This window comes from Haplochromis burtoni, unplaced genomic scaffold (assembly GCF_018398535.1).
Source record: "Haplochromis burtoni strain Fernald_Lab_line unplaced genomic scaffold, NCSU_Asbu1 Contig_188, whole genome shotgun sequence".
NCBI classification, from domain to species: domain Eukaryota; kingdom Metazoa; phylum Chordata; class Actinopteri; order Cichliformes; family Cichlidae; genus Haplochromis; species Haplochromis burtoni.
Genome location: NW_024582549.1, coordinates 532,451 through 555,928, shown reverse-complemented (window position 1 = coordinate 555,928; position 23,478 = coordinate 532,451). Strand labels below are relative to the sequence as shown.

The window sequence follows — 23,478 nt, the reverse complement described above, 5'->3', positions numbered from 1 at the left end:
CCCGATTCTTCCTTTTAACTTTAATAGTTTTATTAGTTGCTGATTTTTTTTTTTTTTTTTTTCAATAATGCTTTTTTTTTTTTTTTTAGAGCAGTTTGATCTATGAAACTGCACAATGTCAGTCAATGGAAAAACATTTCTCATTCTTAGAATTACCCACAATACAGCTTGGCAGTTGACTGTTCAGTCACAGGTTGTGTTTATGCTAGTACTGGCTAATATAGCACCGAGCCAGCAGACTATCTAAAAGAGGCCTGGAATAAGAGGATGAGGATTACGAAGTGGATCTAAGAAACTGACGACCCTGTGCAGTCGTGGGCTAGCAATTTCGATTAGTGTTGGCCCACCCTAAAGCCTGCCCGAGGTTATGACTCACATGGGTAGCATCATGTCCAAAATAAACATCTGTTGTATATTTTAAAAAAAAAAAAAAAAAAAAAGGAACCTGTTTACCGAGGTTGTAAATTAGGCAACTAGAACAGTCGCTCCCTGCTGGCCATTATAAGGAATGCAGGTTTAAGACTCTTGTGCATTGCTTCAGAGCTGGAATTTGTCTCTAAGATATGATCTACAGTGGAGCATCTACTAAGCCAACTCTTCTGAAATGCAAAACTTGCAGATTTTTTTTTAATGTAAAAATCTGTAGTTGTTAACTCCAACCACTCCAGGGAGTTCATCAGACATGGCTGAGCACTCTGTAGTCAGGCTTCATATAAACTTGTCATGCACTCAGCAGCACTCCTGACACCTTAAAGAGAGTTCTTTGAGGTGCGGTGCAGATTTGCTCACCAATTACAACATTTTTAAGTCTTACATTTATATTAGCAGGGGAACAAATGGAAAAATACATGCACATATCCATATTTAGATGTGATAAAGGCAGTGTGCAAAATCAGCAGTGTGCAAACTGCTGATTCTTTTCTTTGCTTCCATGAACAACCTTTTTGAACCTTTTGGTGGTTCCATTAGTGGTTTTACTTATTTTATTTTATTTTATTTTTTTGCCTTTTTTGTCCACTGCTCCCTGTTGGGACCAGTAGGTCCCAGTAGGACCTGTAACCACTGGTACAATGGTTACAGCTGTGCATCATGCATTTGCTTCTTTTTCTGTTTCCATCCTGTGGATGCAGTTGAAATGTATGCTCTATTCCAAAAATCAAGGATGGTTCAGTCACACACATCTCACAAAGCTACCTACGTGAAAAGTAATTTCTTAAAAGCAAAATACCTGGGGAAATGGCTCAAAATCAATAAAAGCTTCCAGAAGGTTTTTGTAGGGGGCATGTTTGATCATTCAACAATAAACATTTGGAGGTGGCAGACAGATTGATGTGCCAAAAGGTCACCATCCACAGGTAGATTGGGGGACTATATTGTTCCTGTCTTTACCCGCTCTGACCTTTAACTGCTAGACCACGTAGATGTCCTGGTGACTCGAATCCTAATTTGAATAAAAATAAAACTGAGCTGCTTAATCAGCATTAAAAATGCCATCATAGCTTTAGTCTTTGTATTAATTGCATTTTCTTGCACATTTTCTCTTCACTGTGCTCCAAGTATCACAAAGAACTGATCAAACCTACGTACCTAACATTTTGGCTCCAGTCACCACGAGCGCTAGAGAGTGATTAAAAAGTGGAGGTTAAACCTGTGACATGAGGCAGACTGCTGAGAAGAAATAATTGCATTCCTTTCCAAGGAGTAATCACAGATTGACTGGACTAATTCCACACCACTCGTGGGTTTAGTATTGGTATTGGGCTGAATTCAGTGATGCAGGCTGATTTCATCAGAGGTGATGTATGCCAGTGTGCTGGGGGCTCTGAGCTTTGGCTCTTTATCCAAGCCTAATAGGCCAGATCAGCCTGTGAATCTGTCACCAGTCTTCTTGGATGATGGCTCCACTTAAGAACTAATCTCCCTCGGAACCTTGGGAAACTGGGAAATGACCCCGGAGCCAGCTTGCCGTGCTAACAAGATTTGGGAAAGCTGGTGGTGAGTGGAGGTCACATGCCCTTGTTTCCTCCGAGGTTCCCAGATGCCAGGACTTCCTGTTGGGTCAACCAGGTTGTAGGGTTATATTCTGAACGAGCAGTTGAAACATATACTGGGGTGGCTCTGAGCTGAATTCTCCAAATGATCCATTGGTTCTTCCCTCATCACATCCTACTAGCATCCAGCATGACACGCTGGCTGAAATCTAAACTCCTGCTCCTCCAGCTCTCCCAGCGTTTCAACAGCCACGTTCTATAAAAGCTTTCCTCCTGCGTGTTTAAGAAATATGCACCAAATCATCTGAATTACCCATCACATACACCTGGAAGCTATCAGAAAGCAGCCAGTGATGACGTCTAAAAATGTGCTGCCAAACCTTTGGTTAAAAATTTGAATCAGACGATTTCTGATACTTTTATGTGCCCAATAGGATCCGTTACTAATTAATTTCCCATGTGTGTAGCTGGTGAGTCAAATCAGGGCCATGATTCTTCCTCACATCTTATAGCTGCTTTGTAGCATTTTCCCTGTTTGTGCTGTGTGCGTTCTTGCATCTGTAGCATTTCTCTGCTTGGAGCTTGTCCAGGCCTGTGATACCTAAGCTGTGAAAGGACCCCCATTAACACAGCTCCGCTCATTCATTATCTCCATGCCCAATCCTGGTGGCAGGCTCGTTAATTTTCAAAGGAATTTGTGAGATCAATTTCCTTTTCCTCAGTGTCTGAATCCCAAACATGCATGCAAATCAACAAATTGCTTGTAGTTTCTGCCTCCCCCCCCCTCCCCCAGAAAGCTGGCTTTAAACTCCGGGGTGCAATCTGTTACCCTGTGACTGCACCGCAGGAAATTGATTTGTGTTGCTTTTTCATTTTCATCCATGAAATTAAAAGTCAAGAAACTCAATTTCACAAGTGAAATAAAGTTACATATAAATTTTGGAAGGGATGAGTTCAAACAAAGTGGGTTTGGCTTTTGTACCCCTGAATCAATCCTGTGCATGAAATTTACAAGTTGATGCTCCCATGTTATTTCTGCTGGACATATGTAGGCCATTCAGAACTGTCTTCCTGTTTACTTCCCCTTCCAGACCAGACAACCTACTAAATGAGGCACCGCAAACAAAAGCAGATAAAAGCATCTAAAAGAGGGAATGAGAGGGAAGATGGAAAAGGGGATACGATGGCGGCATGTTTAGAGAAAAGAACGTGCAAGAAAGCTTTCAAAGAAAAACGGGCATCTTCCATTGATCCTCTGCTCCAAGCAGAAAACACTAATGGAGTGGCCAGATCCATAGGCTACGTTCACACTGCAGGTCTTAGTCTTCCTCATCCACTCTGTTTCCAGACTTTCACTGTCTTTACCAGTCAAGGACATTTAGCCCTCACAAAGACCCTAACCTCCAGGATTCATTCTAAGATGCTCCCTAGCATAGATATTCCAGCCTTTTCTTTAATTCTGTCCACGCACACATACTGGCTGTTTGTTGTTGTGTGTATATATTCAGGTTACTGAATTGAGAAGCTCAACTTGACTTTTTTTTCTACATAACCAGTTATGCAGACAGACTGGAACACCACATTTAGCCCTTATTACGAACATATTATTAAGGTTAGTTAGGCATTTCACACTATTGCTGTTCAGTTAGAGCATATTTCATAGCGTACTACATTTTCTACTTTATTGCTAGGACCTTTAGAATAAGATATAGACTGAGAAAATATGTCATTTTTATTACACAAGGTAAAAACAAATGTAAAAAAACCACCATTTGTTTTCAAATAATTTGCACATTGAACGCTTTCTAAATAAGTCCTCTGGCAGATTAAATATTACTTCTTTTTATTTCGATTTTTTTTCTCCTTTTTTTTTTTTTTAACAAAATAAACCAAAACAAAGAGGAAAGTCTTGGGAAGATAACAACAACAACAATATGAAAGTGATCCATTGGATTAAGTTAAAAGACAGGTAAAAAGTTTCTGAGCAGCACCTGAAGGCAGCAGCAGCAGATCCACCCCTCCCTCCACCCGCTCTCCAGCCGGCCCACCTTGCTCAGTGGGCCCCTATGAGAGGCAAGCCCAGCATCCAAGTGACCTGCTCCTGTTTGCAGTCTACTTGCGAGCGCCGCAGTATCGCGCAGTGAGTCTCCTGGCGGTCGGAGCATGGAGGAATTGGCCAGAGAGAGCATCAGTCTTCTGGCTTCAGCCTCGGCCAAGCCACCTCTGGACGTTGGGCCCCGGCTGGGCTCCGTGGGGGCCATTTTCATCATGCTTAAATCCGCTCTGGGTGCTGGGCTCCTCAACTTCCCCTGGGCCTTCGAGAGAGCCGGAGGAATCCACAGCGCCGTCACCGTGGAGCTGGTGGGTATTTATTCATTTTAGAAAGACATATTATACAAAGATTCACACTTTGAATTTTTTCCCCCTGCATCACTGAGTCCTGTCTAATACACAAAATTACCTTTTTTTAAAAAGATTATTTATCAGCAATAACAGTTTTATATTTATTGACTCTGGGAGGTTTTTGAGTGGAAGTGATACATCTTATCTCCTTTAAACTGGGGCCCTCTGAGATTAATTAAAAACACTGTGATCTTCTCCACATGGCAGGAGAGGCCATGTTAGACTTGACCTCAGGACTTTAAAATTCACTTTATTCTTATCGCAATAAAAATGTTCTCCTCACTTGGCCTCTATAGTGATCCAAAAGTTTGTAAAGAAATCCCCACAAAGTCTTTTTCTTGTTAATGTGCAGACTCTAAAACTGTAATTTTGGCAATTTGTTTAGCAAAGCAACTCCACAGAGCAAAGATTGTTCAAGACTTATATATTTTTTCTTGTTTTACCCTCTCTGGATACTCTCTGCACTCATAAAACTCAGTGAAGATTTTAAACATATTTAAAGCTGCAGCCATTCATTCTTGGCCACTAGGGGGCAGAAAAAAGACAAATATACAGGTGTCACAGTACTCACACTTAAAATTTAACATGTGTTAGTATTCAGTGAACTTTTTGCATGTAATTATATGTGACTAATAAAATTCCAATATTTGCTCTACTTTTAGCTCTAGTTTGGTCTTTAACTAATGATAGATGAATGAATCCGGCCCACTGGACAGCTTTAGAAAATATAAAGAAGTGCATAGATTTCAAACTTTCACCTGTATTTTATTTTTTATCACTCAATTAAATAACAGGAAAGTTCCTGTTTTTCTGTTATTAGTCAGTCCATTGCAAAAACGTCATATTTTATAATTACAGGACAGTCTGAGCAATGAACTAACTTTTTCTGTAATTTTACACATTTATCATGTAGTCTCATTGGATCAAAGTGGGCTGTATATGGACCACTATGTGTATAGAGTTTGACATCCCTGCTGTGGATCATTTTCCCCTCGTACATGGTAATGATGGTTGAACTGAACTGTTAAAATCAAATCCCCCATTTGGATACTGTTGAGGCTTAAAGTTAAGAGTGTGCACAGTCAGTTTATAGACTGACTGAAGACTTTATCAGATACATCGTGTTAGGACGGAGCTGGAGTCCTTTTTGCTTTGCGAAGTGTCTAAATTCTTTGTGGCATAAATTCAACAAGGTGCTGGAAACATACCTCACAGGTTTTGGTCCACATTTACATGATCGATCATGCAGTTATTGTACACTTGTCATTTGCATTGGGTTCGGGTGACAATGGAAGTCTTTAGATTACAGTGAATATTCTGTCATGTTCAAGAAACCAGTTTCGGTTCATCTGAGTTTTGTGATATCGCGCGCCGTCCTGCTAGAAGCAGCCATCACAAGATGGGTACACAGCAGTTATAAAGGGATGGACATCAGGCAACAGTACTCAGGTAGGCTGTGGCATTTAAATTGATGGTCATCTGGTACTAAGAGGCTAAAGGTGTGTCAAGAAAATATCCCTCACACCATTACAGCACCACCACCAGCCTGAACAGCGCATGATGGAGCCATGCTTTGATGTTGTTTATGCCAAATTCTGACTCCACCTTTCAAATGTTGCAGCAGAAATCAAGACTCATCAGACCAGGCAATATTTTCTGAGTCCGCTGATGCCCAGTTTTGGTGAGCCCAGAACAGGAAAACTGTAGCCTCAGTTTCCTGTTGTCAAAGGAGCTTGCAAAGAAAAGCGTCTGGACTTCTTTAAGTTACTTGAAGACGTTTCACCTCTCATCCGAGAAGCTCCTTCAGTTCTAAGGTCAAATGGTGGAGAGTCCCAGATATCATATATCAGTTTCCTGTTCTTACCTGACAAGAATGAGACCTGGTCTGGTCTTCTGCTTTCAGGTTTAACATTTTATGAATGCAAAGATGCTCTCCTGCATAGAAGACAAGTGGTCATTTGAATTACTGTTTCCATCCTATCAACTTGAAACAGTCTGGTCACTCTGTTCTGACTTCTCATATCAAGACTTGGTGCTTACTGGATATTTTTTCTTTTTCAGACTGTTCTCTATAAACTCTGGAGATGGTTGAGTGGAAAACTCCCAGTAGATCAGCATAATCCAGTATCCAAATACTAATTCAGCCTCTCTGGCACTAACAACCATGTTTTTACAGCCACTTAAATCACCTTTCTTCCATATTCTGATTTCTCAGTTTGACCATGAACAGGTCATCTTGACAATGTCACCATTACATGTCTAAGTGCATTATTGAGTTGCTGTGACACCCAGTACATTTCTTAGTTTTCCATGGGGTCATTCATTAAATACATTTGTCACACGGCCAATAAATTACATGCATCCACGCAGGCATTTAGTAATTGTATTAGTTTCACTTATGTTATCCATCAGCAGAGTATGCAATACATTTAAAAATAGACACGAGGACCTGATCAGAAGTTAGTGAAACACTGATGCTTCCCAAACGTGCACGGGCAAAAAGAAAACTTTAATGTTTCGTGATGATCTTTTATTTACCAAGCACTTTTGGACTCAGGACCTAGAGCTGCACGTGAACAAAGGGTATTCAGTTTGACTGAATTTAGGCTTTTGTCATTTAAATGTATTGAGCAGAACACAGTCAAAATAACACTTGGAAGTTGATTTAACATTGTATTATTGTCTTGGTTTTCTTCACCTGCTCAGGTTTCCCTCGTGTTCCTGATTAGTGGCCTGATTATCCTGGGCTATTCCTCGTCCATTAGTGGCCAATGCACCTACCAGGCGGTGGTGAAGAAGATATGTGGGCATGTCATTGGCCAACTGTGTGAGATCTGTTTTGTCTTCAACCTCTTCATGATTTCTGTGGCCTTTCTGGTCATAGTGGATGACCAGCTGGAAAAGTGTGAGATAATGTTCACTTTTATTTTTCAATCTTTCACCATTTCCTAAATTTACTATTTTTTTAAAAAAAAATCATTTTCCTGTTATCCAACATTGTTTGCCAGCAGGAGCTATTCAGAGTGTGTTGAATACTGTATTTAGTTCGAACTCTCAGTGTTGTGTTGTGTTTGAATGGATAAATGCAGACACAGTGGTACAGAAATGCATCTGTTGGCTCTGTGTTGCAGCAACATGAAACCACTGCAGCTCGTTGCAGGTTTGATTCGACACATTTCTGGTGGATTTTAATGTCAGTTGTTCAGCAAATGTCAAATGTCACAGTTGTGAACTAGAGATTTATAAATACGATTGAACTGTGTTGAGTGACAGATTTGTTTTATGTTGCTAATAAAAATGAAACATGGGGGATCAGTTTGCTTTTGGAGGCAGCCTCAAGTGGCTGGAAGAGGAAGTGCAGACTTTTGTACTACATTGTTACATTAATTTTACAGCCCTGATATTGCCTCTTTCATACAGTTCAGTTTGATACTTCAAAGAAGTGAGCATGCACTAAATGTCAGTTAGAAGAGTGAAAACAATTCAGAGAGTGATGCAAATAGACAGTACATGCATAAATGTTCAACAGTGTATTTCAAAACCACAGAGCAACTGCAGTTTTGGCAGCCTTGCTCAGCTCATGTCATCTCTAAGATGAAATGCAGATTTAAAGTGATTAAATGATAGGATCCTATTGTATATAATCTTTCTGTCCAGATTACAGGCACTGAAATAGATTCATAATTTATATCCTCTAAAATACAGCTTTCTTGAAGGGCCAGTGGGAAAAATATATAAATCTGTACACTTGGTTTATAAAATCCATCCATCTGTAGTTTATGGAGCCACAGATTCATAGTTTGTAAATGGATTTCTAGACATATTTTACTTTTTTAGAAAAAAGGAAAGCGATTGAAGCACAAGAATGTGTTTTTGATTTAGGTTTTTGGGCACATTTACCACTGTGATCTGTTTTGAATTGGACTTTTCAGCACTTTCATTTAGCAACATCTTTTTTCAAGTTTATTTTTTTAAAACCAAACTGAGATAAGCAAGCAGGGAAATTGGTAGAAGCAGATTGCTGTTCATGAATTAGACAGCAGTTTTATTTGCATTTTCTCTGTTTTAAAAAAAATGCATTTAACTTTCACATCTGTGATATATGTGTGTTGTTATGTCGCTGTTTTGTGTCTGTCAGTGGGCGACTCCCTGCATGAGCTGGTAACTAATCTTCCGGAGTCAGAGATGCCAGAACACTTCTACATGGACCGGCGCTTCGCTTTGGTGCTGCTCTGTTTCTTCCTCATCCTGCCATTATCCATCTCCAAAGAGATCAGCATTCAGAAATACATCAGGTCAGGTGTTACATGTGGTGGCACTTATAGTAGTTATTATTATTTTTTAAATTAGGTGATAATGACAGCTAATGGACGGTTCAAATTTATCATTCATGTTTCCTGCTGCACCCAGCTGTATCCAAAAGATTTTAGTCACAATGCCTGAACTACCCACTGAAAAATACTTGATTTCTTTATGATTATTTGTGTGAGACTTTTCATTCACAGTTTCTTTTTTGATTATTTCAAAAACTTCACTGTGCTGCCACCCAAAGGCCAAACTGTCAAATTAGGAAAAATGATCACGATATAGGAAACCAATAAGTAATGAGGAGATTAATGTTATCAAGATCGATGACCTTTTACCTGCTGGCAGCCTTCATGACAACTTTAACATCTTGGCTCAGCATACAGTTTCATATTTACTGTAATATTAATACAAAATCCTATTACAAGCGCCCTTCTAATATCACCATTCACAGGCCATAAGCTGTTGTGTAAGTTATAGTCAGTTGCAGACCTAATTTGGAGGTTTCTGTGTGGTGGGTGAAGTATAAAGGTTGTTTCTCAGGAGTAGCATAGCCTGCAAAACTGGTGTTCAGATTTGTTAAAGTGTTTTGGAGGTGTGCTTACTCAGCTTTACGGTGCCACAGCGTTTCTTTTCTTAAAGAAGAGGATTATGATCCTCATTTATTCAGAGCATACAGGTCAAGCATGTCTCTATATGGATAAATGAGTAGAGAACATGACCCTGGTCAGCCTCAAGTAAGCCTCTCATTCATTTTATGTTGGACTGAATGTTTCAGTCTGATTTCTGTCTGAAGCAGGCTTTTTGTCTCCATCCTCTCACAGTGTTCTGGGTACTTTGGCTGCGACCTACCTGACCACAGCCATCATCATCAAATACCATACCATGCCTTCTGTTCTGGTTCACAACAGCCCTCTTCACACCAATGGGTACGTACGTTTGTGTGTGAGGGCTACAAATAATGGGTTCCAGGGCTCCAAACAATCTGCTTGCTTCACTGGTCAAAACAGTAAGTGAAGTGAGGTTCAGACTGGTCTTCGGACAGACTGGCAGCATCGAGAGTGCAGTGAATTATCAGTGCTGTGGTTGATTCGCTTGTTTTCAGTTCTCCAGCTCAATGCTTGTTTTTTTTTTTGTTTTTTTTAGAACTGTGCTGATTCACTCTTAGATAATATTTAGTGTAAACAATTTTAAATCCTTCACATATAATGCAAATGCATTATCCACTACACCATGGAACCACTTTTGTTAAAAAAAAAGAAAGACAGTAACAAAGTGAAAAAGAAAAATAGGTGTCATTAAACGTGATTTATTACACAAAACTACTAAAGTAAAGATGAACACAGGGAAGCTCTTTTGTTCACGGTCTCCAAGGCCAAAAACAACAAACAAAACAAAACAAACTAAGAAAACACACCAAGAACTCTCGAGCCAAAAACAGAATAGAGTGGCTGAGCTCCCTGTCCAGCTAAAAACAGGAGAAAACAATTGAAACAAAAATGGCAGAGCACCCCTACCTGCTTCCACTGTGATTAACCATTAACACTGTAAAGGCATACTTTTACTCGCAACAAAGAAAGAAAGTCAAAGTTACACAGAGTTTAAATTCACACACAGCTGCAGCCTGCTGCCCAAACCACTGTAGCTCACAGTTCTGGCAAATGGGGGACGTGGAAGGGGCGTGGCGGTTTGAGATGGCAGTCGTGGCTGACGAGCTGCAACACACCTCAGCTCCCGCTCATGAGGCAGACCTGGAACACAGGAAAGGGAGAAAAAACTCTCTCATTAAGGGAGAGCCACTAGAGGTGAGCGACCGTAGCAGGTAGCATGCTGGTTAACACCGCTGCCTCACAGCAAAAGGGTCCTGGGTTTTTCTGTGTGGAGTTTGCATGTTCTTTTTGGGTACTCTGGCCAAAGACATGCATTTAGTGAGGTTAGGTTAAGTTGATCCTAAATTGGGCATAGGTGTGAATGGTGCAAATGACCTGTCCAGAGTGTAACCTACCGGCTCCACCGGTAACCTTGTTAAGGATGGATGGATGAAGTTTTATATGTATATATATATATATATATATATATATATATATATACACACACACACACACACACACACACACACACACACACACACACATATATATATATATATAACAATGCCTCAATGAACTGAAGCGTTGTTTTGAAGAAGAGTGGGATAGAAATCCTCCACAACAATGTGAGACACTGATTAAGTCATATGGAAAACAATCACTTCAAATTATTGCTGCCAATGGAGGTTCTTTTGAAAACGTTCCTCTTCACAGAACTCTATGCAGACACATTTTTGATACTGGCACCCAACACCAGGGGGTGCTGCAGAAAGGGGTTTCTTGACTGTTAGGTAGGCATCAGCAGTCCTGTCTAGTTCTAATAAACATATTCTAACTCTTCTCTTAAATGCTCTTTTCAGTCTTGATGATGAAGTTTTCATCTTTTAGTTATCATCTACGTGTCGTAAATATACTTCATCACCAGAGCTAGTCCACATATTGAGGTTGCACCCAGGAAATATGGCTTTTGTAAAGCTTCCTCGTGAATCTGTCTGAATTGAGGCCACTAGGATAGACGCAGTTGTCCACTTGAAGCCTGTGTTGCTCTGTCTGGATCACTGACTTAACTCGGCAGCTCTTATCACCCATTTGCCTGTGATTGACAGAGTAACTCTAGAGTGAAGAGTCTCTAAATGCCATGGCATTATCAGCGGTGCCTCAATAATAGACTAATTCTTCTTTCGGTGGCATTTGTGAATCCATGAAAATGACTCTTGTGTTTCCTCCTTAAGGATGAACTCCTGGGCCGCCATGTTCAGTGTCATCCCGACCATCTGCTTTGGTTTCCAAGTGAGTGCAGCAGTTTAAAATATGTTGATGTTTATGTTCATCTAAAACTTGGATAACATGTGTTTGCATCATCGTGCTGCCTTAAGGCTGGAGGCCAGTGCAAGCACAGCTGTCTGTGGAGGAGTACGTAATGTATCAGCAGGAAAAACTGCTTGGAAGTGTATATATGTGGCTAAATATACAAGTAATTTCTAAGCAGGTAATGAGGCACGTCTTCATAATATTTCACCTGAACGTCTTTTAGTCATACTGCAGATTCATAGTCATACTTCAGTATTTATAAAGGCTTTAGATATGTGGCTCTGATGTCTCTGCCCCCAAAACCATTGAGATAAATGGTAAAAAGCATGACTCATTTGCCTCTGCAAAACGATTAGGACATTTAGAAAAATAATAAATAATAAGACAGGAAATTAAAAACAAAAGGTATAAAGGTAACAAAGTAAAGTGGAAATACATTGGCAAATAAATGATCTCGCTGTGGAAAGATAGCAAACAAACACCAGGTCATGTGTTCTGTGTTAGTTTCTGTTTCAGCGTTTGTTTGTTTGTATTTTTTTTTGGGGGGGGGGGGTTAAGTACAGCGTTTTGTTGCTTTGCAGGAGAATTTGAATTGTTTGCCTGAGATAATAACAGTGGAGGAATTAATTTAATTTTTTAGTCAAATTTCTTGAGATAAGGTTAAAGTTTGCTCTTAATGTGAGTGGGAAAAAAATCTGAAGTACTGCTCTTACAGTCAAAAAGCTTGATAAATGGCTCAGTGGTTTTAATTTAGCTGACATTTGTAGATGTATACAAACCAACATAATGGGAGAGAATGTGTTTAGATGACATGTGATAATTTGCTGTAATTTAAAATATGGGTCTTATGTTTGTAAATGATACAGAAACAGCTGCCATGTCACTTTCAGAAAATAACAAGAAAAGTGTTGTTTTGTTCTTGTGCTCTTAAGGCTGAGGACACTGAGACTGAGGCAGCCGGGGCTATTAAAGGCATTAGGTCCATACGTTTTGGAGCAATAACAATTTTTGTAATTTTGACTCTTTATACCAACATAGTGGATCATAGTCTCCAATCAAGAAACATCAATATGAATACAGAGGGTTTATAGCAAGATGCAAAGCAATTGTTTGGATCTTGCTGTAGAACACGAAGGGCAGATTAGATTTTGCCAGAAAACATCTGAAACAGGTGGCACAGCTAAAAAAATTTTTATTTAAAATAAAACCCAGTTTGCCTTCTATTGGAACAATGGAAAGAGAAAAGTATTAAGAAGGAAAGAAACAGCTCATGATCTGAACAATATAAGATTATCTATCAAACATGGTGGAAGGAATGTTATGGCATGGGTATGGATGGCTGCCAGTGGAACCAGGCCACTAGTGTTTTTAGAAGTTAGATGAAGTGTGAAGTGGAAAAAGACTATACTGATTGCTCAGATCAGCCAAATGCTGCAACACAGATTAGATGGCTTTTCACAGAGCAAATGATTCAAAGCATATCTTAGGACTTTGATGACTTGGGTGGCAGATTTAAAGGGTAGTGCAAAAATCAACCCAAGTTTCTCAGGACAAAGAATTTAGACCAGAACATTTTGTTCAATTACTGAACAGAAAACTGAAAGCAGAGAGCCACAAAATGAGCAGCAACTAAGGGCAGCTGCATTAGAGGCCACCGACAGTATCTCAAGAGAGGAAATACAGCATTTAATGATGTCCATGGGTTCTCGACTTCAGGCACACATTGACTGCAAAGGACCTTCAAGCATTAAAAACAATCCCTATTTGAAATTATGTGTCCAGTTACTTTTGTGCCTCTGAAGATGGGAGACTGTGTATAAAAATGACTGCAATTCCTAAATAGTTGAAAATTATTGTTAAACCCCTTGAATTAAAGCGGAAAGTTTGCAGCTCGGTTACACAGATTGTTTCATTTAAAATCAACTGTTTTGGTGAATGTAGGCAAAAAAATGTGCCATTGTCCAAAAACAGATGTGACTATGTAAATGTTGAAGCAGTCATCCTGTAATTTTATCGTGTATGAAGCACCGTAGTTGCAGTTGGATAAGAATAGAAATCTTCCATGTCTTGATTCTTTCTTCCATAAAGTCTCAGGAATCAAAATAGAGCTTTATCGTTAAAAAATAATGCTAAACTATAGTTGGCATGGCCCCTTACTCTTCCTGGACAGCCTCTCTGCATCACTGCTGCGGCCATCAGATAAAATTAAAATGCCAAAACAAGTCACATACTTTTACGTTCACACAGAAGCTGGCAAATTGGTTTATGACAGAGATTTGGGGAAGCACAATGTTACAGAAATAAATCAGAGCAAATCCATCTATATTTACACCAAAGGTGCTTGGAAACTATAGGCGCCAAGGTCATGAGGTATGCAGCCTTACCATTTAGCCAATTTAGTACTACAAGCGAGAGGGCCAAGCTATGACAAAGTCTGAGATGCACCATGTTTGCTCAACACGTACCAAAAAGAAGCTTTAAAACTGCTGTCAGTGCTTTGTCAGTGCTCTTACTGTATCAGGCGGATGGGCAGGTGGAGGCTGTTAAATATCTCGACGCAAGCAGAAGTGAGGATGTGAGGATGCACATCTCAGCGTTATTGACTCAGTGCGTGCCAGATGTTTAGATTTTGGAATATAAAATGAAGCTACTGCGAGGGCTCTATTAGGTGGATCAGCTGTGTATAAAGCTGATATTTCCCTCAGGAAATGTTTATGTCTGATAATGTCTAGCTAAATTTAACATCAGCAAAACGTATAGATTATTTAGCTAAATACACTCTCACATCGTATCCATTGTATTGGGCTGGAAACACAGAAGTCGTTTTGTGTGTTTTTTTGCTCTTTGATGTAATATAGAACTTTCTATGTAGCATATAATGGCTCATATTGGAGAGTGGGTGTTCTCACTTAATCTTTAAGGCTTCTCAGGAGAGTGTGTTTAACTTCAGTGTAAAGGTCAGCAAGCTGCCGCTCACTGTGCTCCGTGGGAGCGCCGCAGAGTGAGCTTTTCATATTTAATAGCAGGGCAGAGTGCATGGAAAAAAGATCATTCTGTCAGTCTCAAGCAGGACAGACTGATGTGTAACTTCCCAAGTTGCCAAGGTAACCCCTGAAGGCTGGTGGCGGGATCTAATAAAAGGAGGCGAAAGTGTGAGAGGATTGATGCATGTCCTCTCAAACAAACACATAGACCCACTCCCTCAGGGTGAGTGATTGCAGGGCAAAGGGTTGAATAGAGGGCTGATGAGATCCTGAGAGGAAGGGAGGGCAAGGAAAAAGGAAGCGAGATTTAACACTGCCTGGTGGCAGCTGGGATCAAGTAGGGACAAGAGTCTTTATCCTGAAATCTATGAAGGATTAATTCAGCCCTATTGTGCCACTGACACAGCCCGTGCACCTTCTTTTATTTCCTACCTCAGTTCATCACACTGGCAGTAACATCAGACATAATAAGACCAGCCTGAACTATGAGATCCAAAGAGAGGAGAATAATCCGACGCAGACTGTAACAGAGACATGCAGTCTGACCAGCGACTATTCCCTGGTTGAAGCGTTTGGCTCAATGTGTCAGGGGATTGTCTGACTGTGGGCACTGTTACTGTTTCCTTCAACTGCAAAGAAGGAACTATACTTAAAGTGTGATTGAATTTCACATCTTTGTGCTGGTTTCAGTGTCACGAGGCGTCCATCGCCATCTACAGCAGCCTGGAGAACCAGCGGCTCTCTCACTGGGTCTTCATCTCTGTGGTCTCCATGATCTTCTGCTTTGTCATTTACTCCCTCACAGGTCAGATGACTTCCTCTGCTTCCTCTCTCCACAACCCACCCAAGTTATATTTCATATCTTATGTGTTATATACTCTTATACATGTTTTTTATTACTTGAATACTGATTTTATCTCACTAATGATGGACTTTATTTTAGTTTTGCAGTTACATACTATACAGCTATGCAGTTAATATACATTACATCCGATGAAATATTTAACTACTCATCAAATACTCCATTTTTGGTTCCTATGTATTGTACTCAGTGTTGGGGAGTAACGGAATACATGTACCGCCGTTACGTATTTAAAATACAAAATATGAGTAACTGTATTCCGTTACAGTTACCGTTTAAAAAGGTGGTATTCAGAATACAGTTACTTTGTTGAAATAAATGGATTACACTGCGGTACTTTCCTGTTTCATTTTGTCGCGGGTCAGGACTGTTTGGGTTTTGTTTGACAGCTACGTTCTGTTGTTCCAGGCGGCAGCGTTACGGTTGCCATGGTTACAGGGCGACGCTCTCTCTCTCTCTCTGCGACTGTGTGTTTCCTGGGTGAGAGAGCGCCTTTCGTTGTTGTTGTTGTTGTGCTAAGCTAACAGGCAGAATGCTACAAGCATAGCTCTAAAGAATGTTCAATTCAATTCAATTCAATTTTATTTATATAGCGCCAAATCACAACAAAAGTCGCCTCAAGGCGCTTCATAGATACAGAGAAAAACCCAACAATCATATGACCCCCTATGAGCAAGCACTTTGGCGACAGTGGGAAGGAAAAACTCCCTTTTAACAGGAAGAAACCTCCGGCAGAACCAGGCTCAGGGAGGGGCGGCCATCTGCTGCGACCGGTTGGGGTGAGAGAAGGAAGACAGGATAAAGACATGCTGTGGAAGAGAGACAGAGGTTAATAACAGATATGATTCAATGCAGAGAGGTCTATTAATACATAGTGAGTGAGAAAGGTGACTGGAAAGGAAAAACTCAATGCATCATGGGAATCCCCCGGCAGCCTACATCTATTGCAGCATAACTAAGGGAGGATTCAGGGTCACCTGGTCCAGCCCTAACTATATGCTTTAGCAAAAAGGAAAGTTTTAAGCCTAATCTTAAAAGTAGAGATAGTGTCTGTCTCCCGAATCCAAACTGGAAGCTGGTTCCACAGAAGAGGGGCCTGAAAACTGAAGGCTCTCCCTCCCATTCTACTTTTAAATACTCTAGGAACAACAAGTAGGCCTGCAGAGCGAGAGCGAAGTGCTCTAATAGGGTGATATGGTACTACAAGGTCATTAAGATAAGATGGGGCCTGATTATTTAAGACCTTGTATGTGAGGAGCAGGATTTTGAATTCAATTCTGGATTTAACAGGAAGCCAATGAAGGGAAGCCAAAACAGGAGAAATATGCTCTCTCTTTCTAGTCCCTGTCAGGACTCTTGCTGCAGCATTTTGGATTAGTTGAAGGCTTTTCAGTGAGTTTTTTGGACATCCTGATAATAATGAATTACAGTAGTCCAGCCTGGAAGTAATAAATGCATGAACTAGTTTTTCAGCGTCACTCTGAGACAATGTAGCATCATGGGCAGTGTAGTCCGTGCTGCAGGGAGAATGGACTGCCATACACGTTATGGGTCTGTGAGCGCGAGGAGGGAGAAAAAGGGGAGTGGAAAGGTACGAGTTGTCATCGAGGAAAAACGGGAGCTGGAAGCATGTAAATATAATAATAACCACTGCAGCCAAGAAGAGTGCCTGACGAGCCCAGTTGTAAGTAAGCTATTAAGACTCGACTGTACACCGTGTTCGTGTTTTCCTCCGAAAACAATAAGTTCCGTTGGAGCAGCCTTTCAACGCCTCTCTCTGTCTCTCGCAAGCAAAGTTGACCCACACAACAAAGTAAAGCTATTTTTCGGCTACGAGCCGACAGGGACCCCGCCGTATTAGTCAGAGGTCCCTTTACTACAGTTCGGAGTCGCGGACCTTCAGTAATAGTAATAAATCACACAGCAATAGTACATTCACGTTGTTGTAAAAAGCATGATAATATATTAAGTAATCCAAAGTATTCAGAATACGTTACTGTCATTGAGTAACGTAACGGAATACGTTACAGAATACATTTTGGGGCATGTATTCTGTATTCTGTAATGGAATACATTTTAAAAGTAACCTTCCCAACACTGATTGTACTAAACTCTTGTTGAGCCCAATGAAAAAAAAGAACTGCTTTAAATTTCAGTTTTATTTATACAGCACCAAATCACAACAACAGTCGCCTCAAGCCGCTTTATATTGTAAGGTAGACCCTACAATAATACATACAGAGAAAAACTCAACAATCATATTTCCCCCTATTAGCAAGCACTTTGGCAACAGGGGGAAGGAAAAACTCCCTTTTAACAGGAAGAAACGTCCGGCAGAACCAGGCTCAGGGAGTTGCAGCCATCTGAGGTGCTCTGAATGTGGCTCAGCTTGGCTGTAATTCTGGAAAGAAATTGTGATCATGTACAAGTTTTAACCTCATACGCATACACGAAAAATATGAACTGACAGTAATCCTCACTCTGCTCACAGAGGCCAACAGAGGGCAACTCTTTCGGTTGCAAAAAAGAAGTTGAGTTCTTTAGAAGGCGATGGGAAAATGACCAGAGTTGATGGCCTTTGTAAACACTTTTTAAAAGGTTGATTATCTTATCTGCTAGTTGGAAGCTCTTTTGAACATTCAATTAATTTTGTAATTTGTAGTTCTATGTATAATAAGAAAGACGATAGAGTAAGGGTAGGCCATAGGTTTTGACTACCTTTGTGACTGAATGGGAGGAGAATTTTCAGTTTATTTTGGGACAAAGTCAGCGTGCTTTTTAAGCCTTTTTTTTTAACCTGTGACTCTGCAAAATCAACAGAATTTCAGTGACCACAAAGTTAATTTCAAAATAATCTTCAAAATAACTCCACAAATAGGCCTGTTTAGGCATTTTAAGGTGACTTCAGAGTTGCTTCTACAGGACAACCTTCATATTTCATTCAGGTTAACTCATTGTGACGCTGGGTTTCATAAAAAAAGCTGGTGATGCCCCAAAACACTCAAGTCAAGGATTAAAACCATTACCTCATAAAGCAATGAGTTACATCAAGGTGGCTTTACCCAAGTTTTATATCTATTTTTTTTTTTTTAAATAACTCGTGAAATGATTATAAATCATTGTTTGTGTGGCTGCAGATAAGCTGCAGTTGTTGGTAACTGTAAACCTTCACACTTCTCCCTCTGTTGCAGGAGTTTATGGGTTCCTGACATTTGGAAAGGACGCGAGGCCTGACATTTTAATGTCGTACAGTAGCAGCGATGTCCTAATGCTGATCGCGAGGCTGCTGTTTGGCATCTCTATCATCACCATCTATCCCATCACCCTGCTGCTCGGCAGGTCAGCGACTCTTCAGTTGAATCTTGTTAACTTGGCTCACTTTTCCATTTAAATGAAACGATTCTCAGTTAAAGCAAAGTTTCACATTTAAAAACTCTTACGTGAAGTGAGGGCAAAGACACAAACTGGGAGCACCTAAATCGTCTTCACAGGGTGCAATGTTTCGATTACAAAAGACAGTATGTGGCTACGTGAAGATTGTTTAAGCGCATCTGTTTCTGCTCCTCAGATCAGTGATCCAGGACCTGCTGCTGAGCTGGCGACAGAGACGCAGCGGCGTGGTCACGGTAGACTTTGAAAGCCGCAGCCGCTACATGCTAACGGTCCTGTGGATAACCGCGACGCTGCTCATCGCTGTGTTTGTACCAGACATCAGCAAGGTCATCAGTGTGATCGGAGGGATCAGCGCATTTTTCATCTTTATCTTCCCAGGTAGCGCTCTTGGTTATTGATGCGTGTTATGACCAATGTTTCACGTGTGCCGTTGAAACTTTGTGTTTGTGTTTGAACAGGGCTCTGTTTGATGTTTGCCATGCAGTCAGAGCCGGTGTCCTGTAAGACCAGGTGAGGGAAAAACTTCATTTAAATGATAATGTAATGCAAATATACAGATGGAAGGTAATCCAAAGAAGAGACAAAGAATGAAGGAAGTTTGCATAATAAACTGAAATGCCTGCATGGATGTTTGACTGGATCTTCATGCTTGCACTATATCTCAAGTTGTTTTCGTGTGACAACCATATCATTATGATCATTATTGTTCTTTTTCCTGCATTTATTCTATTTCACTGTATGTGCCGCTCTCTGTACTCTCAACTGCCTCATGGGGATAAATAAAGTTATCTGAAGCTAAAGTGATTAATTTAGCAAACATCTAGTCAGAAGCGATATAGACAACTCAGCTGACTAATTCATAAATCCATAATAATTTGGGATGACATCTGGTAAAATCAAGATGCAAATCAAGAGTTCTAACGCAGGACTGTCACAGTACCAGATTTTTATCATACATAAAATGATAATATTGCTATATCCATTGAGAATTTGATGTAAAAAGTACAAATCACACTTAACTTTTTATAATTTATTAACTCCCTGTTGCCTTTTGTAAGGCAAATAGTTGCTAAATTGATGATAACATAGAGAAACTAAACTGCAGTGACTCAGTTGGGGCAACTATAGACACACTTGAGAGTCAAGCTGCAGGGCAAACAGAACCTATGTATTCAATGAAGTCCTTTCATTAGTGGGATTGTTAGAAATCAGTCTTTATTAAGTATTATCACAGCACTGCTCTCATAGGTTACATCATTATGCATCAGAAATTTGTCTAAGGAAGGCCAAAACTAGGCGTTTTCTTTGTGCGCTCTGTGTCCCCTCATACTGTGTTTTAACACAGCTACAGTGTTTTCTACATTTATGGTGGGATTGATGCTCTCCATATTTCTTGTTGTTTTCTGTTGTCAGACAACTTATGAAATAGTGACTTAATAGGAGCAACTAAACTTAACTTGATGACCTGGAGACATTGAAGCTGCTGTTTTGATAAAATATTCATAGTATGATTAACATCCTCTGACACAGTTGCTGTAGATGATGATAATCGTGTTTCCAATTTTTACACAAAATTTTTCATGCAGAAAGCTGAAACTAAGAGAGATAAATGCATGAATATAATCCTCTAAGCGTGTATGGCTGGAATGTAAAGTTTCAGTTAAACTTTTAATCTTGTGGTTCTAACCTTTTAAGGAATTCTTTAATAGTAGTCGCAGGTCTCAGGATGTGAACCTGTCTGTCAGCTGGTTTGCTCATTCAGAGATTCCTCCTCAGAATAAATCAAATCCACAAGCTGTGTCTGTGTCTAACTCAATTATGAACCCACCTATGCGTGGCTGGCACATGCATATTAAAAGGATGAAACTTTTAGAGAAACATTTTCAGATTTTTTGTTAATTTTAATGACCTCGCTCTGTTAATAATGGTGCGATAAGTTGGCAAAACTCTAAGGGCTACAGAACCATTAGTTGACTCCTAATTTTTCTCTCACTTGCACTGTAGCATCATAAGAAACAGTACAACCTACGGCACAGTCTGCAAGTAAAGCAAGACAAAAAGGGTAAAATGAAACGTGATGATTGGTTTATTTAGTGCCGCGAGTAAAGGTCAGACTAAATTCAGTGCTGCTGCACCATCTGTTTCATTGAGTGAGTTAAGATTGGGTTGAAGGATGTTACTGAAAGTAAGTCCCATCATTTGTTGACCACTTGGTACCACTTGTTGTCCTCCAGAGTCATCTTCACGGTTTGGGGGGTGGTGACGCTCATCTGTGGAGCCTTCATATTTGGCCAGAGCACCACCATCGCTGTTATGCAGCTCCTCGGAAAGATCTGACTTTTCCACGTCCCTTGATGGTCCGAGCGTTTTTAGAAACAGACAGTGGGGAATAAACGTGAAATAACCGATGGTGAGTTATGGCTCTTTAACAGCACATGGAGATGGCCCTGGATCAGTGAAGCAGCCTTTCAAAACTTGCAGCTTATGGTTTTTAAAGGACTGAAGCCAGCAATCATGTCTCCCTCCTCAAGTACAGGATGTTAGTTTCACTTGGGATAATTATTCCTACTTGCTATATGATTATCTATGTCCGTACCTCTTGCCTTGCTGACATGAAATCCTCAGGTATTTTCTATAGTTTGTGCTTACAATCTTATAACACACTGCCACAATCAGTTTAACGCCCTAAATAAAACTCTACACTTAGTTTTATCTGTACAAAGCTTAGTATAGAGCTTTATCTTAATATTGTAGAGTGTTATAAAATGACACACGGCACCTTTTTCACATTTTCTTGAATAGATTCTACTTTAATTAAAGTAAAAATATTCTCAATAGTGCAACATAAATAATCAAGAGCCATTAAAACTTAAAAAGTATTATCATGCAGGCCAAATGGGATGTGTTAATGAGACATTACCTTTTTTTTTAAAATGATAAATCTTTTTCATCATTTCCTGCTTGCCTGTTACTGCTGATATGTGGGTAGGCCTTTGGTGGAGCCATAAAAGACTGCCACAACAGTAGCTTGAGGTTGCAACATGAATTCAGGAGAGAGGATAATTTTATGTTTCTGTACGTGAATATTTGGTTTTTGTGTGTAAATAGGTCATTTTTTAAATGTCTTACAAAAAAAAAGCTACATTTTGACATTTGTATTAATTACCAGTGTTTTGAATTTTCATGCATTTTTGATCAGTCTGTTATTTCCCCTCATGTCTTTACCCCCTGCGTCTCCCTCTGTGTATCTGTAAGTTCTTATTTCCCCTCGTGTTTTATTCCACGTTTCCCCAGCCCGACACGTGTGTGCTCTCCCTCGTCCTCCCTCTGTCTCTCTCCCTCTCCAGTCTGCGTCTCTGAGCACTTCCTGTTTTACTTTGATAGTCTCCCGTCAGTGGTTCCCAAACGTTTTTTGCTAGGCCCCCCTTTGTTTTACAAGAAAAATATTTTGTTTTCAAACTCCATTGCATTTTATTTCACACCTCAAACATTTAGTAAACAATTAAGCAAATACAAGTAAACTGCAATAAATTACAAGTAATATTACAAGTAACTACTAACTCTGTTATGCTACGTCCATACCTACACGGGTATTTTTGAAAACGCAGCTGTTTCCATGCGTTTGGACTCCTTTTTTTGCGTTTACGTGTGGACGAGGAATACAGAGTTCGTCATGTAATGTCAAAGGCATGTGCCTTTTTCCACGTCACGCTGTGCACCATGTTATTGTTTACATGAGATTGCAGAATGGAAGATAGTAAGATTAACAGTATTTTGTCTCTATCTGCAGTTTTTACACGCTTACACATACACACACGCAGTTACTGTCCCTCCATTTAGAAAGGCAGAGGCGTCACGGTGTGATTATTTTATGTGTAGTTGTTTTTCTTCCTGTGTAATAATATTCAACATTGCTATCAATACATTTTTCAAAATGGGTTCAAAAACAAACAACTGTGGGATACCGTTTGTCCGCGATTTGAACCAAGGGAACAAATTGTGGCAGGATCAGCCTGATATTATTTGTATCCCGCTGTAACTTTACTGTATAAAGAGCTAACATCTCCAAAATGTCAGGAGTAGTTAGTTATTACAAGAAGTGTTTGCGAACTAAAAATCAAGTATGTGGGACACTGTTTGTCCGTGATTTGAAGAGCCCAGCGCTGCTCCCGACACAGGGAAAACCAATTCTGCAGGGGAGACCTACCTTTGCACTTGTGCAGGTGAAGCCAAAGGGCAGATATGCTTCACCATATTTTCTAGTCTTTGGAAGGAAGTTGGTTTGGAAACATATTTGGCGATGCTTCATCTCCTGCTTTGCGTGGGCGCTCCATTAGAAACCTGTCCATTTAGCTAGCAGTGGCCAAGAGTTCTTCTTCTTCTTTTTTATTTTCATACTGCCCCCCCCCCAGGGGGTGGGCCCCACACTTTGGGAACCTCTGGTGTAGGTCATGTTGTGTTTGGTCCTGGCCTTTCTAGTTGTGATTATTCGTGCTAGCTGCGCTCTTTGTGTGCTCTCACGTCCCTTGTTATCTTTCTGTGTGTTTATGCGTCTCCCTTTGTCGCATCCTCCCTCTTGGCTGTGTTTCCTTGTGTGCCTCTCCGTATGATTAGTTATGAATTTCCCAGTTTAGTTTTGT

The 23,478-nt window shown here is 40.2% G+C and overlaps 1 protein-coding gene across 1 annotated transcript; it reads left to right on the top strand.

Moving 5' to 3' along the window:
• The first annotated feature begins 4,117 nt into the window (after positions 1-4,117).
• On the top strand, positions 4,118-22,194 carry slc38a8a (solute carrier family 38 member 8a). Its single transcript, XM_005935009.2, has 10 exons — positions 4,118-4,352; positions 7,101-7,299; positions 8,533-8,689; positions 9,524-9,628; positions 11,521-11,578; positions 15,274-15,388; positions 18,637-18,784; positions 19,014-19,216; positions 19,297-19,348; positions 21,073-22,194. The coding sequence occupies exons 1-10, from the start codon at positions 4,155-4,157 to the stop codon at positions 21,173-21,175; spliced, it is 1,338 nt and encodes a 445-aa protein (XP_005935071.1). The 5' UTR covers positions 4,118-4,154; the 3' UTR covers positions 21,176-22,194.
• Positions 22,195-23,478: the final 1,284 nt, after the last annotated feature.